General features: G+C 37.0%; 5 protein-coding genes across 12 annotated transcripts in view; 2 read left to right on the top strand and 3 right to left on the bottom strand.

The window, feature by feature from the left end:
* LOC106140284 (poxin) overlaps positions 1-25,688 on the bottom strand; it is a 209,168-nt gene that overhangs the window by 5,937 nt on the left and 177,543 nt on the right. The window contains exon 1 of one of the 4 annotated variants that reach the window (XM_060950795.1): positions 535-613. The exons of the other annotated variants lie outside the window; for them this stretch is intronic. Coding sequence (XP_060806778.1) covers positions 535-603 — 69 coding nt within the window. The 5' untranslated portion in view covers positions 604-613. Of the gene's footprint in view, positions 1-534; positions 614-25,688 lie in introns of those variants that run through there. 4 annotated transcript variants of the gene reach the window in all.
* LOC106140281 (protein GUCD1) lies at positions 3,411-6,408 on the bottom strand. Of its 3 annotated transcripts, XM_060950803.1 has the most exons (6): positions 6,033-6,408; positions 5,680-5,878; positions 5,061-5,151; positions 4,449-4,633; positions 4,003-4,120; positions 3,416-3,972 (listed from the first exon to the last, which is right to left on the bottom strand). In XM_060950803.1, exons 1-6 carry the CDS (start codon positions 6,172-6,174, stop codon positions 3,847-3,849), a joined length of 861 nt encoding a protein of 286 aa, XP_060806786.1. In that variant the 5' UTR covers positions 6,175-6,408; the 3' UTR covers positions 3,416-3,846. The 3 variants fall into 3 exon arrangements, with proteins under 3 accessions (XP_060806787.1, XP_013197310.2, XP_060806786.1); XM_060950804.1 differs by having other exon boundaries at positions 3,411-4,120; positions 6,198-6,408; XM_013341856.2 differs by having other exon boundaries at positions 3,415-4,120.
* On the top strand, positions 6,421-10,433 carry LOC106139917 (2-methoxy-6-polyprenyl-1,4-benzoquinol methylase, mitochondrial). Its single transcript, XM_060950801.1, has 7 exons — positions 6,421-6,725; positions 6,848-6,997; positions 7,560-7,689; positions 7,935-8,070; positions 8,734-8,822; positions 9,397-9,508; positions 10,082-10,433. Exons 1-7 carry the CDS (start codon positions 6,554-6,556, stop codon positions 10,181-10,183), a joined length of 891 nt encoding a protein of 296 aa, XP_060806784.1. The 5' UTR covers positions 6,421-6,553; the 3' UTR covers positions 10,184-10,433.
* Positions 10,850-20,240, bottom strand: LOC106139916 (serine/arginine-rich splicing factor 1B). Of its 2 annotated transcripts, none has more exons than XM_013341426.2 (6): positions 19,946-20,240; positions 17,884-18,071; positions 16,770-16,942; positions 16,376-16,437; positions 15,464-15,624; positions 10,850-12,689 (listed from the first exon to the last, which is right to left on the bottom strand). In XM_013341426.2, the coding sequence occupies exons 1-5, from the start codon at positions 20,122-20,124 to the stop codon at positions 15,507-15,509; spliced, it is 720 nt and encodes a 239-aa protein (XP_013196880.1). In that variant the 5' UTR covers positions 20,125-20,240; the 3' UTR covers positions 10,850-12,689; positions 15,464-15,506. The 2 variants fall into 2 exon arrangements, with proteins under 2 accessions (XP_013196880.1, XP_013196879.1); XM_013341425.2 differs by having other exon boundaries at positions 15,504-15,624.
* Positions 22,001-23,869, top strand: LOC106139915 (dynein light chain 2, cytoplasmic). 2 transcript variants are annotated; one of them, XM_013341424.2, is made up of 3 exons: positions 22,001-22,146; positions 22,786-22,909; positions 23,465-23,869. In XM_013341424.2, the coding sequence occupies exons 2-3, from the start codon at positions 22,802-22,804 to the stop codon at positions 23,624-23,626; spliced, it is 270 nt and encodes an 89-aa protein (XP_013196878.1). In that variant the 5' UTR covers positions 22,001-22,146; positions 22,786-22,801; the 3' UTR covers positions 23,627-23,869. The 2 variants fall into 2 exon arrangements, with proteins under 2 accessions (XP_013196878.1, XP_013196877.1); XM_013341423.2 differs by lacking the exon at positions 22,001-22,146 and adding an exon at positions 22,370-22,518.

The raw sequence follows: 25,688 nt of genomic DNA, 5'->3' as shown, positions 1-25,688 counted from the left end.
CTATGGGAGTATTTTCACTACCCACGTAAAACGAAAATTTGTGATGAAAATGAAGGCGTGTTGTAGATATAATTGATATGTTGTAGGGACATATTTATTTACGAGTATTTTACCTGAGGTTTTTTTTTTTATAAAAATATTCTGACGAAGGAAACTGTTAAATACCACCTCATATGATCTACGCAGCGTTACATATAAAAAAAATCCTGTGAATGTTGTGATTGGTATTCTCTTTTATTGCTTCATAAACTACATTTCGCAAGTTAAATTTTATATACACAGTCAATACCAAATTTGTGATTTCTACTCTCAATAGGTAGTTCTGGCTTGTCAGTTTAAAGGACGGACAAGAAACCCATCAATAAGAGTTTTTATTTCATATCCACATACGTACTTATTTCTATTTTTACGAACTTGAGGCTTTGTATAGAAAACTCAAGACTGCTGGCTCTACCCCGCAAGGGATATAAACGTGATTATATGAATGAATTAATGTTTACAAAAAAAATGTAACTAAGTATGTTGAGTACTTACAAATCCAAGCGCTATATTCGGTCCTAAAAATACTTCCACACATAATATTATGTAAACGTAATGAGTCATGGTGAACCACGACGCAATGGCTGTGAAACAACAAAACCATCAAATTTATAGACATATTCTAACGCGTCATATCCATGATGCTGTATGCATTAGAAGGGGATTTTTTTAAGATTTTGGTACATGCATTGTGCCGTGTGGTTCCCGTCACCAATAGAAAAAAGAATAGGACCACTTCATCTCTTTCCCATGGATGACGTTAAAGGCGACTAAGGGATAGGATTCTTCTTTTAGGCGATGGGCTAGCAACCTGTCACTATTTGAATCTCAAATCTATCTTAAAGGCAAATAGCTGAACGTGGTCCATCTGTCATTTCAGGACTGTTGGCTCTGTCTACCCCGCAAGGTATATAGATTATATGTATATACATATAGCGAAGACAAGCCATAGAGATGACAAACCAAGATGCTTCTCTTCCCGTTTGTAGAAGTCAATCAAACTTGGGACACTTCTGGCGATGGAATAGCAACCTGTCACTATTTTAAGCCATAGGTACAGCTGACCGTAGCCATTCAGTCTTTTTGAGGCTGTTCGTTCTGTCTACCCCGTAAGAGATTAAGACGTCATTATATGTATGTATTTCCCTGCTCATTACATCTTAGTAATTTAGCTTAAAGTTGTAAGATATAGAGTGAACTCGTTCATCATCCTTGTAACATCGCGCCGCTTCGGTCTCCCTGGCGCCTCTCTTGCCTGGGAGCCCTATAAAAACGCCCGCACGCGCCCCGGGCCTTTACCTTTAGACTATCAGCATTCACCAAGTATCTCGCTATCCTCTGGCGGCTACTTGCTAGTACTCGTGTCTTTAGTGAACAAGACCTCTTTTAACTTGTAAAACTAGTCCAAATAAAGTTTTCTTTATTCTATCAATATATTGCGATGTTTCACAGAAACGTCACATCCTCCAGGTGTGAATCCCTGTGGCGACCATGACCTAAGGCACACCCGGGGCTCCTTTCTGGAGCAGTGAAGAGCCCTATGTTCAATTATAACCACGATTCCGCCCCGTAGTATGGACAGCGCGACGCCGTTTTCATCGCGCCGCTGTCCCGGTTCATGCCATAATAGATTTAAGAGATCTACATATATTTGTAAATGAGCGTCCGGTGAAAATGTTGCCGTGTAGTTTGTTCCGCCGCTTCTTCTACACATGCTCTTTGAAAGCGGTAGCAGTTATAATTAGATTTAAGTGATGTGAAGTCAATAAGAAATACCTTGTATCCAATTTTGAAAATAAATCTATTTTATTCTATTCTAATAAAAGCGAAACATTGCCATGATTCAAGTCTAACCTCAGAAAAAAATTGCAGGGGAAACCGTATTGGATCATAGGTATAGTGGGAACTCGTTGGTGTGAATTGAGTAGGTACTTAGTATAAAGGTCAATTCAAAATTCAATCTAGCAAATTGCTTTTCACTTCATGACCCCATCACTTTAAGGTACCTACCAGCTTTTCTCCCACTCTGAGAATCCGAAGGTTTTATGATTGGCTACCATTAAGTAAGCATTATAAGTATTTTATATGCTGTAGGTTCTAGGCTTAGGTAAATCCCCCACTAGGTAGGTACTAAGTCAAACTAATATCTGATTTATTATTTCCATAATCATACCGGGCTTAGTAACCACGATCAAAGAGTGGATAACTCAGTAATTATCTCAATAATTCTATCATCCTGTATGTAACATGCCTAAGAAAACAAAATCAACTACGTTATCTATTGATTCAATATTATTTTTACAAATTTTATTACAATCTAAATTGATTTTTATGCTTTTAAAATAGAGTCTCGTTTGGGTTAATATAAATATGTGCGGGGATTCCCAGGGCAGCGACTGATAATAATATTCCGGAAGTAATCTGTAAGGGCTTGCACAGATTATAAAGCCCATCATGAAATGGCTATTCGATCCGATTTTTTTTATTAGTAATTAGATATGTTTGAAACTTTAATAAAAAATTTATTGACTTATATTATACCTAGTTATCATTTCGATAAACATGTAGGTAAGTAATTTGATTTTATTAATATTCAATTTGAAGTGTTAGTGAAATAGGTTTGAATCCCGTTTGTAAAAAATATTTTAGAAAGGTACATACGTTACGTCCATATCCCTTGCGGGGTAGACAGATCTAAAAGTCTAGAGATACTGATAGGCCAAGGTCAGTTGTTTGGCTTAATGATAGTATTGAGAATGAAAAGTTAAAATAACGAAAAATTATATTAACTCTTGGATTTTGTATTGTTGAAAGAACTGTGCTCTGCTCTATTTGATTTTGTATTTGGCAACAACAAAAATTTTATGGAGTTTGGATATTTGTTTAAAAAGCTGTAACTAGGTATACTTACCTATAGATAAAAGGCAAGAAACATAAAAGTTTCTTTCTTTATTAAATGCGAATATTCCTTATTTCTATGTAGTTAGCTACCCTCGACGATTTAGTAAATACTAGTTTTTGCCGGCGACTTAGTCCGCGTGGTGTCTTTACACACATTTATTCCCCTTTTTTAACCTATGTTCTTCCTCAGGGTCGACCAAATTTCATCAAAATTTGTTCAAGCGTGAAAACTTAACTGTTACGCTTTATTTGTTAGATAGGTAGGTAATACAATAGATCACTTATTTACAAAATTAATAAAATAATATTTGTTAAGGCTATTTTAAGCCTTAAATTAAGCATATTATGCATGCATGGGAATCCAAATAAAATTACAAATACCACCTACGTTTTATAAAACTTTTTTTTATTAAGTAAAAGATTAAAATAATTTACCTAAATAGATGTATCTATAATAATGTGATACACAAATTTAACAAACTATTATACCACAATTTGTTTAAAATAAATAATTTCAAAACACAACAACATTGAAATCACAGCCAAGTAAAAAATAAAAAAAAACAGTTTAATATAAATTCGGTTCACATTGAGGTGTGATGAAAGCAAAGTATGGAGCATCATAAATAATAACCATTTAATGAACTTTTTAGGTGTCAACACTGGGAGTGATGGATATTCACTCAGTCACATATATTTGTATACATAATGAATTATTATTATAATATGTGAAAATGTCATATTTCTGATACAATAAAAATGTTTATTGTCATATTAATTAACGCACACAACAATAACTTTAATGCTAGCGGTGCGACCATTTATCTCGTTCCTTGGCCGGTAACATCGCTATCTTCTGAGGGATTAAAGCTTCTGCTCCAAATCCCATGGATGTTCTATAAAGTATCACCGGTAATCCCTGTGTATAAGTATAGCGTCCCTGTCGGTGCCGCTGGCCGCGTGCGCCGCCAGCAGGCGCGCCGCGCGGGCGCCGCACGCGGGGCTCCCCCCGGGGAGGCTGCCCGCGGGGAGGCTCCCCCCGGGGGGGCTCCCCGCGGGGAGGCTCCCCCCGGCGGGGCCCCCCGCGGGGCGGCGCGCCGGGTCGCGGTACAGCAGCAGCGGCCCGCGCGCGCCCACGCACACGATGTAGTGGCCGCGGTAGCCGCCGCCGAACCAACGCCTGTGGGAAGGTATTTAAATCAAAAGATTACTTTTTTAGTTATCAAATATTGTAGAATTATTATGAAAATTGCAAAATAAATAATAAACTAGTGTTTTCAACTTACATGCAAAAGTAACAGTCGAAGAAAACGTATTTATCTTATAAAGAAGGAGGACTGAGAGAATTTCTTAAAATTATCAAATGAATTTAGAAACTAGTTCTGCGCTAACGAATTTGCATTCAAAGAACTTTTGCTAATTATTAGTTAACAATAATAGTAGACAATGTATATAGATAGTGTAACACAGATAGTGTACACAGAAAAAGAATTCTAATATCCTGTCACCTGAATTCAAAGCGCATCTTATTATGCTTGCAGAGATCACAACTCAGCAGCCCCGCGTCCACCAACAAGATGGCGGGTCCTCGCTGCAGGTGCTGCAACAGTTCGTCCTGTGAGACTCCCCTCGGAACCACCTTAATGCCATTTGCAGAAGCTTGTGCGAAACGCCTTTGGACGCGTTCACGGTCCTGTTGCAAGTTACAACCTTTTAAACTATATTTAAGTGATAAAATTTATTTATGGGCAAAATTCTTCAAAATTCTTTTAGTGTAGTCAGGTAGGATTGCTCTTAATGTAATATGTTACCGTGTAAATAGTTAATTGAGGCTTTCTTTTGGTATTGAGTCATCTGTTAAAATAGAGTAAGTTGGATGCAATAAATAAATTAGTGATTTTGTCCACAAAATTTCACATTCCTTTCGTTTCAATAGTTTGCATAATTATGTAGATCCAGCTCTTACATAGTTCAGATTTTTTTTGATGAAGTGAAAATTTTTGCTTCTTAACCTTTTCCTTTCATATCCTTTGCTGTTTTCTGAAGGCCAATGGGCAGAGGCAAACATTTTATTTTGTTTGTTGTAGACTGAAAGGCCCAGTGTATTTTTAAATATTTACCAATGTGATGATTTTGCTGTAGTAGTTCTGTTTCTTGTGGTCTTCATTGACGCCCACCATCGTGGTGTACATGGTATGAGGGACTCCAAATCTGAAAAAATATGTAATTGTTCCTTGAGTCGGTTCATTACCCCTGCAAAGATTGCGGAGGTCAGATGAGAGTCGCTTCGTGTAAACATTTGACTCACCCAACCCAGGATGAATGTCATAAAGGTGCATCCTAGGCTCCTCTCAAGAAAGGTGAGGATGTGACCGGACTAACGCCAGAAGGAAGAAGAGGAGAAACATATTTTTTATATTTTTCATTTTCTATTATTACCAGCAAACAAATTACCATATTACAATACCTTGCTGTACAATTACAGTTCTGTGTGGTTCCGTTCCGTTCGTAAAAGGCGACTAAGGGATAGGCTTACAAACTTGGGATTCCTTTTTTAGGCGATAAGCTAGCAACCTGTCACTATTTGAATCTCAATTCTGTCATTAAACCAAATAGCTGAGCGTGACATATCAGTCTTTTCAAGACTGTTGGTTCTGTCTACCCAACAAGGGAAATAGACGTGACCATATGTATGTATGTATTATGATACCTACAATCATTAAATTTGCAAAAAGTTACCTCTTTAACAAATAACACAGATCAATAGTCCACGTGGACTGGCCGAAGCCCTCTTCTCTGCAGATCTCCGCGAAGTTGTCGAGCAGTTGTTGTCGGTCATTATTCTCCAGGAGCATGAGCACGCACGTCACTCCGCAGTCCCAGTGGAACCGCTGCTGGTAGTGCGGGATGTTGTGGAGGACCATAGCTGGAGTGCCACCTTAAATTGGTGTTCGACAATCAGGTTTTGACAATGAAAACGGTTTACATGTTGAATTCAAAATTTAGAAGGAAAAATATGAGGGAGTTACAAAACAAATTGGGCTTCAGGAATATTAATGATGAATTAAATTGTAATGTTGAATGTAACTTACTGTTTGTTGTCATGGCTTTTCCTGTTTCACATGATTTAGTTTTGGGATTAACAAACTGATCTACAGTCACTAAAGTACGTCGAATTTGACTCATTATCAAATTAGTAAGAAATCGCCAAAATGAATCACAAATTAACAACATTCGCCCGCTTTCTTTTTGTTTACCTTTTTTGTTGTCTTCTTGACTGACACTGACAAGCAAAACAATACTGATGTTCTTGAAATACGTTTTGGTTTATTGTTTTGTTCGATTCAAAATTCAAACAACTCTCAAACACAGTAATAAATCTTTAAATAAATCATGCGAAAGTTGGATAGGATAACGAATGTTAATTGCGCTGATAAATAAATAGGTATATGTATTAATTCATGACATATTTAAGTTGACTTCAACAAAACGTAACATCTTGTAGGTTGACAATTGCAAACAGCTGATTTAAGTGTTAATGTCAAAAACCAAATCAAAATCCTTTTCTTAACCTATAAAAAACCTCCCATTTTTCACATATTTAGATTTAACGATGTCCTTACGAAAAGGACTTCTATTGCTACTGCGAACAAAGCAGCCCACATACCAGGTGTCTAGGTTTCGCGCGCTCAGCACAGATACAGCTCAAAAGGAAAATGCCGAATCTAGGAAACAGACTCACTTTGGATTCGAAACTGTGGATGAGCAGGAGAAATCAAAAAAAGGTGGCTAATGAACTGGTTTAGAACCTACATTACCATTGTTTTAATCGATTTTTATCAGTACTTTTGTGAACAGACTCTCTTAAAACTCCTACCTATATATTTTCTTGATATTCTGCCATCAGTCCACGAAGTGTTCGAGACCGTGGCTGCGAAGTATGACGTAATGAACGATGCGATGTCCTTCGGCATCCACAGGATCTGGAAGGATATCTTTATGCAGCGGCTGGCTCCCACTCACGGCACCAAACTGCTGGATATGGCTGGCGGCACAGGTACTTACCTAGGTTTACTAGGATCGTTTTAGACCAATCTTTAATTTATCAATTAATTCTTGGAGTTAAAACTAAACCAAACTAGACTTTTTTCCTGAGGTTTGTTATCACGGATATTTCCTGAAAAACAGCCTATAGCCTTGTTTCTCTTCTTCCTTGGGGTGACAACTCAAATGTCCCATGCCAATAGACAATCACAGCCTGTATGCTTAATACAAAATTTCAACAGATGTAGAATAAATACGACCTCCAACTCAATATCTATTGCACAGAACTGCACGCAATAACCTAGCCTGCCAGAAGATCTTTCCTTTGTGAATCACTGCTTCCCCTTCATCGTCATTCATTATTATGGATTATTCAACAATATTATAAGCTCTACAGACATGAGGTAGACACATAGGTATATTTAATTTTAATTTCCTGTATCAGAATTCTGTAACAGGTAGCCTTGGTTCAGGGTATATTCCGAATCAAATCTAAATGTTGTTAACTCCACATTGCAGACGCACATTACTGAATATGAGTTCCACATATTGATCTACAAGCCCTGATGTTTCAGGCGACATCACGTTCCGTTACATCAACTACCTGCGCCACCGCGGGCCGCCGCCCGCCGGCCGCCGCAGCGCCGTCACCGTGTGCGACATCAACCAGGCCATGTTGGACGTCGGCAAACAGAGGGCTATCAAGTGAGTGCCTCGCCTTATTGCTATATTTATCTTTATTAAGTACTACTATTTTAATTATTATATAATTTTAATGGATTAATTATTATAGTTTTCTTTTTTAGGCGATGGGCTAGCAGCCTGTCACTATTTGAATCTCAATTCTATTATAATGCCAAATAGCTGATCGTGGCCATTCAATCTTTTCAATACTGTTGGCTCTATTTACCATATGTATGTAACTTGTTAATAATCATCATGGCGTACAGACAGGGTTACACCTCGGAGTGCGGGGTGGACATCGAGTGGGAGTGCGGCGACGCCGAGCGGCTGGCGCTCCGCAGCGACGGCTACACCGCCTACACCATCGCGTTCGGCATCAGGAACTGTACGCACGTTGACAAGGCTAGTATTCTTCTTCCACCTGGCTGTTGTCCCGGTTGCACCTTCACCACTTTGGAGAGGAGTCTGGGGTATGCTTTTTTGACCGTGGATCCCAGATTGGGTAACCCGTATTGGATCAATGGTGGTTGCCTGAATGTGCAGGTTTTCTCACGATGTTTTCCCGAATTAAGAGCATTGATTAGTACTGAAACTAATGTACCTACTAATGTTTATTTTTCACGCGTTATCTACTGAACTTATCGCTTATGTTTATTTATTTACGCAAATAACAATGGTTATAATACACCTCTTAAAGTATTTGGCAAAGAATTCTGTAAAACTTAGCAAAATTGAATATTGACAGTCTTTAGTCAGTCAAATAAACAAAGGAAAAAAAAAATTGGCAAGAAACTAACTTACAAAAACAAAAAAGTTGAAGAACATTCACCTTTCTCACAAAATATCAAAAATTTCATATGATCGGATTTCATCCATCCACATAATATGTATATCACAATCAGGTGTATGTAAAACTTTAGTTCCCGTTGAATTCGCGCGAAAAAACCTATAGCCTTTTGTAGGTCGCGCTAAATTCGCGCGGATGAAATGGTGGGCTAAGTTAGTCTGGAACCACACGAGACAAAAAAAAAAGTAACGAAATGTGACATTTTGTAACACTCACAGGTCCTGGAGGAGGCTTACCGCGTGCTGGCTCCGGGCGGCCGCTTCCTGTGCCTGGAGTTCAGTCACATACCTAACGACACATTACAGTGGTAATTATTATTATGGAAATTTTTTATGGTCCGTCTATAGGGCATAAAAAAGCATGCTGATAAACTTATGTAACAAATGCTACATAGGTACATAGATTTTTCTCATACTAATTGACCAATCAGCTTATTGAACTTTGTATGGAAAAATATGATCTTTCATTATGCCTATTCTTTGCCTAGAATAGATACGAGTATAAAAAAGAAAAACTAACAGGCCACGTTCAGCTGATTAGGCTTAATTCAAAATCTTTATTGCATATCATAAAGTTAAATTACAGTTACCAATGATAGGTACAATTCAGATTCAACTAGTGACAGGTTGCTAGCCCATCGCCTATAAGAATCTCAAGTTTATAAGCCTATCCCTTAGTCTCTTTTTACGACATCCATGAGAAAGATATGGTGTGGTCCTATTGTTTTGCCAACCGTAGAAAGTAGTGTGCCGAAAACCACACGACACCATAATATGTCTATTCCCGGTTGTCACCACTGGCTTATGTCTGATCAAACTTCATAAAACAAAACCAAAATGGCTGCTCTCTGCTGCTTACATAGTTAATTACCAATTGCCCAGGATCTACGACCAGTACTCGTTCCAAATGATCCCGGTGCTGGGCCAGCTGATCGCGGGCCAGTGGAAGCCCTACCAGTACCTAGTGGAGAGCATCAGACAGTTTCCTAATCAGGTATGTCATACTTCGAAAGATTACCCTGAATGCTAGTTATATACGTTCTTTGAAATTTAAATAATTTAGCCGTATAGTTCCCGGCACCAATTGAAAAAAGAATAGGACCACTCCATCACTTATCCATGGATGTCGTAAAAGGCGACTAAGGGATATGCTTATAAATTTGGCATTCTTCTTTTAGGCGATGGGCTAGCAACCTGTCCCTATTTGAATCTCAATTCTATGATTAAGCCAAACAGCTGAATGTGGCCTATCAGTCTTTCAAGACTGTTGGTTCTATCTTCCCCACAAGGGATATAAACGTGACCATATGTATGTACGTTTGAAATTTATATAAATTTTACACCTACATCAAATTGTAAATTTCGAATTAGTTTTGATGGCCTGTGACGGATCAGTAGTTTATTGTCTTTGACTTATGGGCAGTATAAAAATTAATGTGATATGTAGCGAATCTGTCCACAAAATTGCTACTTATTTCCCAAAACCAAAGTATGTACGCAAACGCAAGATTCAGTTACACGAACTGCTCACTTCTAAAACAAGATACTTACGCCTGACGATTTCCAGGAGAAATTCAAATCGATGATAGAGGACGCAGGGTTCCGGCAGGTCACGTATGAGAACCTCACTTTTGGCACGTGCGCCATACATTCGGGTTTTAAGATTTAGTTTCTAAGGTTGTATTGTGATAGGCAGATGTTACTTGCTCAAAAAATGTTTCCGTGTAACAATAACATATTGTCGAATTTAAATATATTATTGTGTCAATAATTGTAAATAATATCGTCAAGAAATTGCAATTAAAGCTAGTCTAGAATAGTCCAACCTAATTGAATTGGAACTTGAACATTGAGCATGCAACAACTGCTATAACTTAATTAGGGTTATTTATAAATAAAAATCTTGTTATTTATCTTCAGTGAATTTATTACTTCATCAAACTGTGTTGGTCTTTGGAATGCAAAACCATTACCTACCCTAAATACATTTCCATTAAATCTATGATATCAAATACATTCGTTTGTCATACATCGATCAATTTGTGATACTATTTTGAGTCTACGTCGAATTACTCGTTCACATCGCATTCACAACTCTCACTCCTGTGAGGTTAATCACGAACTTTGACAAGGCGTATGTCTTATCTTACCTCTCTTTCTAACTCTATAGCAAACCATAAAGATAGAAAGAGTGGGAAAGTAAAACATTTCTTGTTAAGTTCTTGAATAGACCCCGTGATGTTCGCCTCGCGTATGAAAGCTCATAAAAGCATGCTTAATTACTTATGACATTAAAATGTTAGGTGTCTAATGATCAGCGAAGCTTACAGATGTCGGTTCACGGTGACCAATGGGACTATTTTTTAATTAGTCGCGTTTAATTATAGATTTTCATTCAACTTTGTATGAAAATCACTAGTTGCTTCAAAAAATAGCATTTTGTGGGTGGATTATCAAGTTCTTTTTTTTTTTTGTTTGCGCTTTGCATGTTTATATATATAAGAGTTGATTACAATTAATATTACTCAAGTAAGTATATAAGAAGTGGAATTAGGTAACACATGTTCACTTTCCTAAGGAGAATATTTACATCAATGCCAATTTGTTAATTCTGTCTACTGGATTGTATTTAGCAATTGCATTTTCTAGTATATTTGTGTTCTTTTCTTTCTTTCTTTCTTTTAGCAAATTATGAAACCTTGATAATACCACCGTCAGGTCAGAGTGAGGTGACATTCAGTAAACACCTTCCTACATAAGAAGACATCGAGAAGCAAACAAAGTGTGAGTTAAGGATCCAAACATTACTCAGAACCGAGCGTGCACTCAACATAAGTTATTTGCAAAAATTTCAAAATCATACCCAAAGATCCGTGATCCTTCGGGAGTCCTGTCCGAATCCAGAAAAAAGACAAAATCCTTAAACGCGAGAGGTCCTCCGTCCGTGCTGGATAGAATCCATAGGTACGATCCGAAATCCCGATCCGTGTCCAACATCCCAGATCCGTCCGTGCGTCCTACTGCGATCCTACACGCGATCCGATCCTACGCCATCCTGACTCACACCTCCAGCCAAGCACATCCAACGAGCCCAATCCACAGTGGATGAAACAAAAGAAAACTTTTTTAATCATAACGTAATAGTTATCCAAGAAAATGTTACAATTATAGAGGGCGCTTCAGTCGCTCAGAGGGTATTCCGTGAATGATACACAAGTGTAGGCACAAGAAACTGAAGTAGGATAAATTGGACGTACAAATTAATAACGGTAGAGAGAAATATAAGAGTAATAAAGTAATAACGGTGAGTAAATATTTATTCACCGTTGTATCCCTCGGAGCGACTTTTCTAGTGACAGGTCTGTACAAGATTAACAAAAGAACACGATCATTGCAATGCATTACAAAGTATCATTTGAGAGTGTAACAGTTACACTGAATTATTTTAGATTTTTGGAAATACAGTTGACCAATCACTAGACCTCTCTATTCGACTCATAACGACAACTTCTTAAATTTGTAATATTGGTATTTCAAAATTTACATTCTCAGTCAAAGATACTTTTTGTACCTGATATGGTATGGAGGCAATAAATCTTATATATTTATTAATATCTTAGATATGTACCCACACTAATTGATCCATTATTACTTCACACTTGTCTTTTTAAAGTTATGACTTCATTGTTCAACAAAACGAAGATTTTGAAAAATGACTGTATCATAGGTCCGTGTGTATCATAAGATCCATTATCGATTTATATCTTCAATAGACGTTAGAATGGAGCTGTCAATGTCAATTGTCATTTCTTAGGGAGGTGCTACACTAATCGATCGATTATCTGTTTATTCATACATGGAATGGGATAGTGTTTTGTCAATTAATGGATAATAATAAAATTGATTTGAAACTGATCTATTTTTGCAGTAACTCTTTAAGAATACATTGTCTCGTGATGATTAAAATTAAATAATAAATATTCATATCAACACAAAATCAAATTCGTTCAAAATCGTTTGATTAGTGTATCTCACTACCTCCGAATGTCTCATTTGGGTTGTAAAAAGTGATATAATCGAGTAAAAGTCGGTCGTTATGATTGGAATCGCTGTCTACAACTTAATATCTAGCATGATGATGTGTCGCCGCCGCCGCCGCCGCGCCTCGCCGCGAGCTGCCGATAAACAGTGCCTTCAGTAACGCACGCACTAGATATACGTTTATATAGGTGTACGTACAAATATATTTACAAATATACTAAAAAATATAGATACCAATGCTGTTCAAATGTATGCACACAAATAGACGTATTGATTATTAATTTAATCACCAAAAATTTAAATTACTTTAAAATACTGAGGTTGTGTAACGTCTATATAACAATTTGGTACTATTTTGAATGATTTCTCAAGTATCCAAAAAACAATAAATTGTCTCATCTAAAATTTAAATACCACCCACAGCTGATTTTGACCTTAAAATATAACTTAACCTCTGTGAAAGCAGGATGGAATGATAATTATGACGGTAAGTGTAAAAAAGACAACCCTTAAAATAAATTAATTAGACATCTCCCACAATAAGTATAAATTATATTTTAACGATTATGCACGAGTTTAAGAAACTTAATATTATTATAGTGTTCAAAGCTTACAACAAGATAACGATACAAGGTGACCCGAATAAATAGTATGATAGTTAAAAAAATAGCAGGAGTTCGAATGCTCAATTAAGGCATTTGGTTTAATCAGGGATGATGGTAACGTGTCGCAATCTCGTTGAAAGCTTTAAAATTAGAATTACGATTTTTAACCACAGAGTGCAATAAACTTAATTGACTCCCAACGTAATCCTGATCCTCGTCTCAAGTCCTGTTCAAAAATTATTAGTAACCTTCCTATTCATATTAATATCACATACATACTTATAAATAAAATATAATATACGGGACAATTGGATACATGTGTTATTAGATACTAATTCAACGATGCTATAATAAATACTTATATAGATAAACATCCACGACACAGGGAAATCAGAAAAAGTTCGTTTCTCATTATGCCCTGGCCGGGATTCGAACCCGGGACTTTTTGGTTAAGAATAAAGAGACTCAGACAACAGCGCCAAACATTCCGTCGATACTAATATTTTTAATGGGAACGACTGTTTGTCTCAACCATTGAATTTATCTTGATTTCTCTCTTATCTTTGCGTGTTCCCCGTTGCACCCTCCACGACAATGCTTCGAAGGTTAGCAGGATCAAATTCGAGTTCACGCATACTGTTTTTCTTGAAATTCCCACGGGAACGGAAGGAAAAAAGATTTTAGTAAGACGGGCGGAGTTGCGTAATGGTATTTTTGCCAAAACATTTCAAAGACATTGTGAAAGTGTAGACTATTAAAAATATTATTATGAAGTACGTATGCTTCGTTATACGAATAAGGATTTAATTTCCATGAACCGTGTTACATTATGCATGAAACGTGAATACTAATGGCCTATTGTAAGTAAAAATCAATACTTAAACATGTCTTGGACAATGTTTTCTTTAAACATTCTTAAACAAAACACTTTTCATGTGTTTATATATAAGTACTATTAACGAACGATTAATTTTACATTTAATGTTCGTTTCTATAAGTCTCAAACAACTCATTTTGAAAATCTGAGATCAACAGTACATAGATTAATAAATATTTTTTAGTAACAATCATAATGGTTTTGGTTAAAAATTCAGATGCACTATGTATTTTTACCGTTGGTCATATTTACGACCGAGATTATAAATGATTATTCTATGACAAGATTTTATTAACCACTCGAGCAAATTGGTTTTATTTTGCACGTTGTTCTTTAGCAAATTTGTTTTTTAAAGATAAGAGTTCTTCAAGAGAAAGGTTTATACGTGTAAATGCTACCGAAGCCGGGACATGTCCATATCAATACAGTATATTAAATAAATATATATATACGGGACAAATTACACAGATTAAGTTAACTTCGAAGTAAATTCGATACTTGTGTTACGAGATACAAACTCAACGATGCTATATTTTATAATAAATACTTATATAGATGAACGTCCAAATCCCAGGACAATCAGAGAAAGTTAGTTTTTTATGTAATAGCGGATGACGTCACATTACTGATAAGAGTGAGTGCGTACAACGGGCAGCGGCATACTATCAGTTCTTCATTTTGTCATATAGTAAAACACCGTTCGCCTATATACGAACTATAGATTTTCTTCTTCTTAGCTATAGTCCCGGGTTGCATCCTCACCACTCTGGAGAGGAGCCAGGGGTTCACCTTTGACCATGGATCTGGATTGGGTGAGTCAGGGTTTTACACGAAGCGACTTCCGTCTGACCTCCGCAACCTTTCCAGGTAAACCTAACCCGTATTGGCTCATTATTATGCATTCAGTTGCCTCAATATGCAGGTTACCTCACGACGTTTTCCCTCACCGCAGTTGCACCGGTTAGTATCAAAACCAATGTACGTAACTGTAAAACAGCCATTGGCACATAGCCGAGGTGTTATTGGAGCTTGTCCCGTCCCTACTACATCCTGTAGGTGGTACAGAACAGACAGTGTAACAAAACTAATGTATGTAAGTAGAAAACAGCCATTGGCACATAGTCGAGGTGTTATTGGAGCTTGTCCCGTCCCTACTACATCCTGTAGGTGGTACAGAACAGACAGTGTAACAAAACTAATGTATGTAACTGTAAAACAGCCATTGGCACATAGCCGAGGTGTTATTGAAGCCTATTCCGTCCCTACTACATCCTGTAGGTAGGTGGTACAGACAGTGTACATTATGTGGTGTGTATATTATGTGGTAGTATCAAAACTAATGTAAAACAGCCACTAGCACATAGCCGAGGTGTGATTGCACTACAGACATGCACAGTGTGCAGCGAGCCAGCAGCAGGATACGTACTGCTCACCCGTCGCTACTACATCGTGTACAGCATACGCACCGCTCAGTAGTTGTGGTCGCGGTCGCGGGAGCGCGAGCGCTCGCGCGAGTACGAGCGGCGCACGGGCGAGTACGTGGGCGAGCCGCGCCGCCGCGGCGAGTACGAGCGCGAGCGCCGCGAGCTGCGGGCCAAAAAATATATATTGTATTGTGTTAAATAAAACATTTATAGTGTATTCACATTTTAAATCATACGAGGGTCAAACTGAAAGTTTTTGGAAAATCCTAAACTGAGCATTCTACTATAATATTAGTTTTATTATATCTTTTCAAAATAGTGTCCCTTTACGTCAATACATCGCTGCATCCGATGGAACCATTGGGAGAAGCACCTCGCCCACCCTTCCTTAACTAACCCTTCGTTAACTTACACCGAAAGACATAAAAAATCATTGCACGAAAATTTTCTCGCGTTAAATTCATATTTTTGGCACGAATTATTTTCACTTTGCCGCCAAATTGCAAAAATAATGACAATTGAATGAAATTTTTACTCATTATTATTGTGCTAGAGTTCCATTTTTAAAATCGGAATTCATTTTTTTATTACATAAATAACAAATGGCCAGTTAAAGTAGTAAAAACTTTCAGTGTCGCCCTCGTACATACATAAATATAATCACGTCTATATACCTTGCGAGGTAGAGAAAACAGACTTGAAAAGACTTAATGTTCACGAGCACTATGTACGGCTTAATGATGGAACTGAAATTCAAATAGTGACAATTTACTAGCCCATCGCCTTTCGTCTTTAACGACATCCATGGGAAAGAAATGGAGTGATCCTATTATTTTTTATATTAGTACCGGCAACCACACGGCGCTATAAAAAAAGAGAAAACAAATGCTGACAAATTTAAACGTTAAAATTACCTGTCGCCACCGCCGCCGCCGCCGCCGTAGTCTTCCTTCACGCGGATGTATGAAACTTCACCCTAGAAATAACATACATGAAATTATTTTACAATATTTTTCCTTAAATTCTAACTTAACATTTTATTATTACAAATACATAGATAATTTATAATTTATTTGCTAACAATTCAAATAACTTTCAAACATAAAAACACATACATACAAATATAATCACGTCTATATCAAATAGCGACAGGTTACTAACCCATAGCCTACAAGTAGAATCCCAAGTTTATTAGCCTTTCCTTTAGTCGCCTTTGACAACATTCATGGGAAAGAGATGGAGTGGTCCTATTCTTTAATGCCGGGAACCACACAGTTCAATGTTTTATATGCAATTATTCAAACTCACCTCATGACTCCTGAACCTGGAATCGTCCAGCTTCTTGACGGCGTACTTCATGTCCTCGTGCCGGAGGAACTCCACCACGCCGGTGCCGTCCTTGAAGGTGTCCGCGAAGCACACGTCTCCCGCCTCCCGCATGTGGTCCTTCAGGTCTTGCCACGAGCCGGATGGCGGCAGGCCTGTTTAGATACAAAAGGAAAAAACATGTTGATGAAACACAATCCGTGGTTATAATTTCAATTTAAATTCATTGATTGCATATCATTTTTGTACATTTCAGTTCTGACTACTACAATAGTCAATGGTATAATAATGGGTACTACATGAATCCCGTAGGGTATAGCAACGTTATTATTGGAACGGAAAGCGGGTTTGTCAATTTAATTATTTGATTTTATTCAATTGGATTTGTTCAAGTAATTCAATTCAAATTAGCATAATATAATTTAAAATTTTATTGCGACAATATCATTAATTTTTATTTAATGTCAATTCCAAATTGTATAATAATATGCTTTGTTTTAGCAAAAATTTTAATAGATTAAGGTATAAATATTTTATCATTTTCTACACACCGTAAATTATCTAGATGGGTATTATAAATATTACTACAATTGTTACATGATTCAATACCTCCGAGATAAAATGAAGGACGTCACGTGCGCGTTTATTACCAGTATTATACGTAAATAGTATAGTGCACTGTGAAAGTTTAAATATCACTGGTATATAAACATAGTGAGGCAACTTGCGCCATCAGGCAACTGTACATTAAATCGTTTTTAACGACATCCATGGGAAAAAGATGGAATGGTTCTATTCTGAACTGCCGGGTACCACACGACGACGCCATTTTACTATGGATGAACAAAACGGATGATGCAATAGAACCACCCTGTGATAAGCGTAAATTCAAATTCAAAATTTTTATACATTGCTATAGGATACTATATATCGCTTAATAATTGTCAAAACGTATGATTTAACAACATTGGTTGACGTCAAATAAATTACTTAAAAACTATGTTCACTGCCGCTTCCGAGGCGTCAGTGCAGAAGAAGCGGTAACAAACTATAGCTGTTTGGTATAAAAGTAGTGTGAACAGTGGTATGAGCTCACCCGTGACGAGCACCCGGAACTCGGAGCGGCGCGCGGGCGGGCCGCGCGTGGCGGCGCGGTTGCCGAAGCGCTCGGCGCCGCCGCGGCCGCGCGCGCCGCCGCCGCCGCCGCCGCGCGGGAACTCCACGCGCAGCCGGTACCCGTCGTAGTCGTAGCCGTCCCGCGCGCGCACCGCGTCGTCCGCGTCCCTGCACCCGCCCATACACTTCCAGGGACACAGGTACCACTCGCAGTTATGCGTGGACCAGTGTCCCGAGGCAAAAACACGCTTGCATGACGAGAGCGATGAATATAGATAAAACAACTTATATCCATATTACAGCAATAGGATTAAAATTACATAGGTACCTACATACATATTACCTAGGCATTCCTATTTGCACTCTCCTTGTATTTTTACTTGAAAAACTTGTTCTCATTCATCCTTATTCCGAGGTCAAACCATCAAAGCATTGTTTTTATATTCCTATCAGTTTCACATACCAATGTTCCCTTATCACTCAGCTCCTTATCTTGTCATTCAAAAACAAAGGACAAATCAAAGATTTATCAAGTCTTAAGTTACATTCATTATGATGTCACCAAAAAAAAAAGACTGTTTCCACCTAAGCATCACTATCAGTTTAGCTACATTAGTCACAAGAAATAACTTTCTCTTATAGTTATTTTCATAAATTGAATTTTAACGAGGAAGGTTGCAAAATGTATTTGTACTCAATGTCATACATATTTAAAATGTAAAATGCAACAAACAGTACCATTATGATAAGTGGCATATTAAAGCGAATTGCGTAGCAGTTTATCAGTTAAACTCAATAAACAATGTGGTATGTTGATAATAAATGGTTAAACAATGTTGAATACTTACTAGTTCCTCTATATTTTGTATTTTGAAGTAATGGAACTAAGCAGAATTATTAACTTTTGATGACATTGCACATACTGACTTGTTTTTTTACATTTTTATTTCTGCTGATTTGGGAATTCTTCTCAATTCCATCGTTAAGCCTTATACTTGAACATAGTTATAGCCAAAACTGTTCGCTCTGTCTTTACCATAAGGAATAAACATGTGAATTTATATATGCATATTAAAGATATTGCAATATAAATGATAACCTCATTTTATTATTTATGAAAACTTATCTTAGTGTTTAATGATTATCCAGGCAAATGACCATAGATGTGAAAACGCTATCTACCTACTCTCTTATTTACAAAACAACTACTCTTTCATCACTTGGGATAACCAAGGATATCTTAAGAAAGATAAAACATATGCCATATTAAGGTTTATTTAATTAGTAATAATAATTATGCTTTGTGATAGCACCTTAAAAAAGGTGGTTTCAGTTTTAACTGTATGTAAGTACATATGTATGTTTTTCTGTGATTTTCTCATTTCGTTGCACCTATTTGAATGCAGTTTTCAAGAAAGTGTGTGTATGTTACCCTAAGGAGGTTTTAGAAATTTCACAGACTTCAAAAAAGGAGGATATTGATAGGGCCAGTTCTTTTTTTACAAAAAGTTATTCTATGTTTGATATTATAGTCATGAGGTTTAACTGAAAATTTTATAAAATCCATGACTATACTTTTGTTAAGGTATAAAACTATTAAATTCTGAGTAGGTAAACTTTTCGATTTCACATCTATTAGATGAAGTGAGTAAAAATATATAGGTTCGTGGAATGAGAATCCACCTGAGAATAGTAAATAAGAAAACATTGTAACATAATTAATATGAACATAACACAGTTACATAGAAATTTCTTGCTATAATTTATATGAAATATATGATAAATTCTTGTTCAGTCCATGTTACAATTACATTTACAATCCTATCAACCTACCCTCTGCGACACACATTAGTATGCAAGTACGAAGATTAAACCTCTAACATGTAGGCCCAAAAAATGCCATGAAACCACACCACCAGTTGATAAAAATCATCGAATAAACGCCCACTTTGGGTGATAAGATGAGCGACGCGGGTCAACATAGAGCGTGGTTAATGATATATTAATCTAGTAATATGCGATTACAATTGAATTGTACTAACCTAGGATCCTCAAATTCGACGAAAGCAAATGGAGGGCCTTTCCTATTCTTCAGGTCGACGAAAGTAACTTTACCAAATTTGTAAAACAAGTCTTGGATGTCCTTTGTTCTGATGTCTGGGGGCAAATTACCAACGTAAATTCTGCACTCATTTCTATTGCCACCACTTCCTCCAGACATTATAGTTATTTAGGAAGTAATTAAAACGGAAACTAAACGATATTTTCAACAGTTTTCAGCAATCATTCCCTCCGGCACTTTTAACAACTAATCAATCAAATATGGCGACTGAACTGACGAATAGGTAGGCATGGCGATCTGAGATCGAATAATCGAAGAATCGATTTTGTAGACCAAAAAAATCGATTTTTTAAATCGATATTGTGTTCTTAATCGATCCATTGAATCGATATTTCACCCTCGAAATCGTGATTCGATTTTTTCTGTTTTGATACGAACATAAAATTATTTACAATTGGTTGAATGTATGTATTGAATATCGCAAGTGATGAGCGTAATCGCTTGGATCCTAGCAGGCTAGACAGATTATACATACATACATACATACATAAAATCACGCCTCTTTCCCGGAGGGGTAGGCAGAGACTACCTCTTTCCACTTGCCACGATCTCTGCATACTTCTTTCGCTTCGTCCACATTCATAACTCTCTTCATACAAGCTCGGCGGTTTCGGGTACTTTTGACCTGACCCTTTACCAGGACGTCCTTAATTTGATCAAGATACGTTCGTCTAGGTCTTCCCACTCCGACCTTTCCCTCCACACTCTCCTTGTATATCTGCTTAGTCAACCTGCTTTCATTCATCCTCTCCACATGACCGAACCATCTTAACATACCCTTTTCTATTCCTGTAACTACATCTTCTTTCACATCACAACATTCCCTTATCACGCTGTTCCTTATCCTGTCACTCAATTTCACACCCATCATACTCCTTAACGCTCTCATTTCCACTGCATTTATTCTGCTTTCATGCTTCTTTTGCCAGACAGATTATTATTCTTAAAAAGCTTGGATATTGAGTACTGGGAACTATAAACTAACTTTTTAATGTAAACTAAATTTTTAACTGAAATAAATATCTTTTTTAATACCTGTTACTTTGATTTAGTAGTAAAAACCCTTTAATTGGTAAATGGGTTTGTATTTGTATTAAAAACATAGACTCAATAAGCAACTCGGAAAAAGATCGATTTTTTCAAAATCGATTCTTTTCACCTCGATTTTGTTGTGTATCGATTTATTAGACTTCGATTCGAATCGATTTAAAAATCGATCTTTTTTGGAAAGAATCGCCATCCCTACTGACGAATTGACATTGCGTTGGAAAAGGAAACGACAACTTTCATCTAAACGGCCATAGGCACTAGGCACTAACTATTGGGTATTAGTCATCGCGGAATACCTTAACAATTTGAATGGAAAATGCGCCTTTATTAAGATTGAAACTCTTGTCGGCAAAATTACACATTATTTATTTAACGTAATATAAAAAGTATGGGCAGTCATAATTTCTTAAAATTATTTTCAGAAATATCTTAAATTATTAAATGAACAGTAATGGATTCGAATTGTCAATGATAAGTGCTTATCAAAATCAGTTCATAGCATAAATAACTGATGCAAGATTAAATACATTAAAAACAAATCGAATCGAAGTAAAGGAAGCCAAAGAAGTAGGTATGCAGGGATCGTGAATAGTGGGAAGATGTAGTCTCTGCCTACCTTACCGTGATTTTATGTATATAATATGTTAAGCCCAGTTAAGACTCGCATGGCTCAACTTTGGCACGAGGGTCATTGGAGGAAATGTTATCCTTTTTTCGCGTTTAAATTCAAACGAGTTCCACATAGGTATTTTAAAACTTTAATTTTGTGTAAAATTTTAAAATGACTTGTAAAGTGTAAGTACTTATATAACCGGGCTGTAACCGGGTTACTGCTGAATTCATGCCATCAAATATACCTTTTCAATGTTTTATTAAACATACTGGCCATGAAAATGACAAAACCGGAACGCATCTTTCTTTTTTTTCGTCATTTGAATTTAGAACGCCCTCTGCCGCAAGTTGAAGACAATTTTGTTGAAAGAAGCCTGTGAAAGAATCCTCTAGAAAGTAGTCAAGAATCTCCGGTATCAAAATCTTTACGTGAATTTTATTCATTTATCTTGAAGCGAAGTGAGTATTTTATTATAATTGTGTTTCAATTATTTCGGGGATAATTGTTTTCGTAAGTTTGTGAAAAGCTTTTTCGTTTTTTAGGATTTCCACAAAATGGTGTATGGAACTTATAAAGCGGCCTCTTATTTTCGTATTGTATTCATAAAATGTACATAAAATGGGTTTATTGATTAACTACTTATGTTTCCATAGCGATAACCTACAGAGATGGATTAGTTTTATCTTTTTTGGGCTGTGTCGATAAATTTTCCGCGAGTTCCTAGCGTTTCTCATTTCATTTCTTTTGATGACGGGTCTTTCCGCCACTGCATCCGTTCGAATTATTACAAAAAAGGTTCCCCAGTCCGATCCAGAGACAAAGTGTCCCACGTAAGTGGTAGAAATTGTGCAGTGCATGTGGTTTGATTCTGATAATTTCATAAAGAGCGCGCTGGAGAGATTTGCGTTGACCTTTACTGGAGGTTATTTTTAGCGTCTCGTATTGAATATAAACAATCAATGATGTGCGGGAACGCTGAAATGCGTGGATTGCCGCTACCTTTCACGCCTCGGTTATCGGGCGCGCGTACTTCAATGCAAACAGCACTTATCTAGAGGCGATAAAATAGATTCTGATAGTGGGATTGATGTTTTCAGAAATACAGCAGCAAAGATGTGTGACCGCAAAGCGGTGATCAAGAATGCTGACATGAACGAGGAGATGCAGCAGGATGCTGTTGACTGCGCGACGCAAGCGCTTGAAAAGTTCAACATAGAAAAGGTATATCTTTATAGCTCTTTATAGCTCAATATAGTCTAGTGCTGACTTGACTGGTTTACCTGCATCTAGTCATTCTGTAAACTTCATGGTGGTGATAAGTCAGCTTGCTAATAATAATTGCAATGTCAGTACTGATTTTACTGCTTTTCATAAGGGTTACTTTTGCTTGTGTTGGGTCACACTTCTCAGCCTTCATCTACCTAATCCAATTTACTGCACAGTTGAGTAATGTGCTAACAGGCCCCTTGTCTATTATGTTTCTGACCAGCCTTCTAATTTGCAACTGTAATGGTGTATATGACCCACTTTATTCATTCATTACATGACTCGCATACAGATACATAGCACTTGTAGTTTCTTGTCCAATACTACTCACATGTGTACAACTTTGTTTAGACAATATGATTTTTGGCTTTGGTTTCCATGTTTAAGCTAAGAAATTAATTTATGAAAATCATATTCTTTTGGCAATAAAGTAGACAATTTTCACTAGATAACTAGCTGTAATTTCTGTGTGGGAATTGGTATCATAATGAGTATTGAAAATAATTCCAGGACATCGCTGCATTTATCAAGAAAGAGTTTGACAAGAAATACAACCCGACGTGGCACTGCATCGTGGGCCGGAACTTCGGGTCGTACGTGACGCACGAGACGCGCCACTTTATCTACTTCTACCTCGGACAAGTGGCCATTCTCCTCTTCAAGAGCGGTTAGACGCCCCCTCCTCGCTCTCTAAATTTTTTGTTATTAGCCATGGACATAGTACCGGGGGCGCCGGGGCGCGGACTTATACATTCCGAAACTTCCCTGCCTCGGCGCTGAGTGAAGTGTTTTTATCGAATGCTGGTCATTTTCGCACTGTTTGTACTATGTTAGCTAAGATTCCATTAAGTCAACTCTAAAACTGTACAACATTCACATCTAGTGTATTTATATTAAAGAAAATTTTAGTTTTAATTTGTAGAGTTTTATTCCTAGATTTACCTAGCATAGCATGAGCTATATTGTACTTATCTAAATCGTTTGTTTAATTTTCTTTGTTATTACATTCACAGGAGAATATTTTCAATACTTCTATTATTATTATTAAACTTTCTTACGAACCAAAGGCTTGGCTTTTTTTCTGTAGTTACAACCCTTATAATTACATGCCTACATATTTTTCTCTTTGTGACATTAACAAATTACCAAGATGAAGAAAAATTTATACTACCTAATTTTGTATGGCTTGAAGGTAGGAACTAAAATGTTATATATCCTTAAGCTTTCCTCGATAAATGGTCTATTCGAAGCAAAAAGAATTTTTCAATTCGTACCAGTATTTCCTGAGATTAGCGCGTTCAAACAAACCAACGAACTCTTTGGCTTTATAATATTAGTATAGATTAAGTACGCCTATAATATCCTCCTTTTGTAAACCTCATGTAGGTATAAATAAATAGATTATATGTTTGTGATTCATAAAATATCCTCACAGAAGCATAAAATAGATTAATTAAAAAATGGTTAACAATTATAAACTTGATTGTACACGCTCGTCGGACGAATTGCGAAAGTGATGAAATACAGCATGAGACAAGTAGGAGATGTTGTCGAGTTAAGCCAAGAGACGTGATAATAATGCGACGTATTAAGAAAATGCCGAAATACGTAAAGTGACGAGCTGTCAACTAAACCCTTGCGGGGTGGACAGAATTTTGCGCTCAATGATTGAATTGATATTCAAATAGCAACAGGTTGCAAGCCAATCTTCTAAAAGAATCCCGAATTCATTATACCCTACCTAATCTCGTCAACACCATGTGGTGCCTGGTGAGACTGCAAGTCCCTACCCGGAGGGAGACAGCTGTATGGACCATTAGTAATATGATGCTTCGGCCCGACCACGATGGAGGCCGGATTCTTTTAAAGGAGACTCTTTGGAAAACGTAGTCCTTTATTTACTTATAAAAAAATAGATTCTCATATAGGTACAGCTAGGTGCCTACAATTTACAATATAAATAAAATGGGAAACGGTAGACTGTTGTTTAATGGGAACTTGTGGCAGAGTATCAAACGGTGTTATTACTATAGTACCTACCTAGTAAGATTGGCAAGAAAGGCTATCACGTACGCCTTTACCCCTACGGGGTAAACAGAGCCAACAGTCTGAAAAAGACTGAAGGCCACGTTAATTAATCTGTATGGCATAAATGAAACATTCATCTAACAACTCCACACTGATGTTATTGAGATTCAAATTCTATCACTTATCCATACATTTTAACTTGGTCTTTGGTAAAATTATAATAGTAAGTAATGTGAACTAAAATCTATACTAAGTAATATTAAAAAGCTGAAGAGTTTATTTGTTTGAACGCGCTAATCTCAGGAACTACTGGTTCGAATTATAATTTTCAACTTTTAGCGTTGAATAGACCATTTTTCTAAGAAGGCTTTAGGCTATTTATCATCACGCTGCAACTATCAGGAGCGAAGAAATAATGGAAAATGTGAAAAAAACGGGGAAAATTATTCCTCCTTGAGGGCTTCAATGATGACCAAAATAACTATTCCACGCGGACGAAGTCGCGGGCACAGCTAGTTCTATATATGGATGCTGCGCTGCTTTTTATATGAAAAAATACTAGATGCTCAATAGCCAAATTCTAGAGTCAACTTATATGCCGGGTGCTATACCTACCTAAATTTATTACAAAAGTATTTTGGACAGTTATCACTTCCATAGTCGTGAGAATATGAAACCTCTAACCGCTGATAAACCGAACCGCAGT

Source organism: Amyelois transitella, chromosome 22 (assembly GCF_032362555.1).
Source record: "Amyelois transitella isolate CPQ chromosome 22, ilAmyTran1.1, whole genome shotgun sequence".
Classification (NCBI taxonomy): domain Eukaryota; kingdom Metazoa; phylum Arthropoda; class Insecta; order Lepidoptera; family Pyralidae; genus Amyelois; species Amyelois transitella.
Note: the sequence above shows the minus strand (reverse complement) of the source record. Positions and strands in the feature narration are given on the sequence as shown.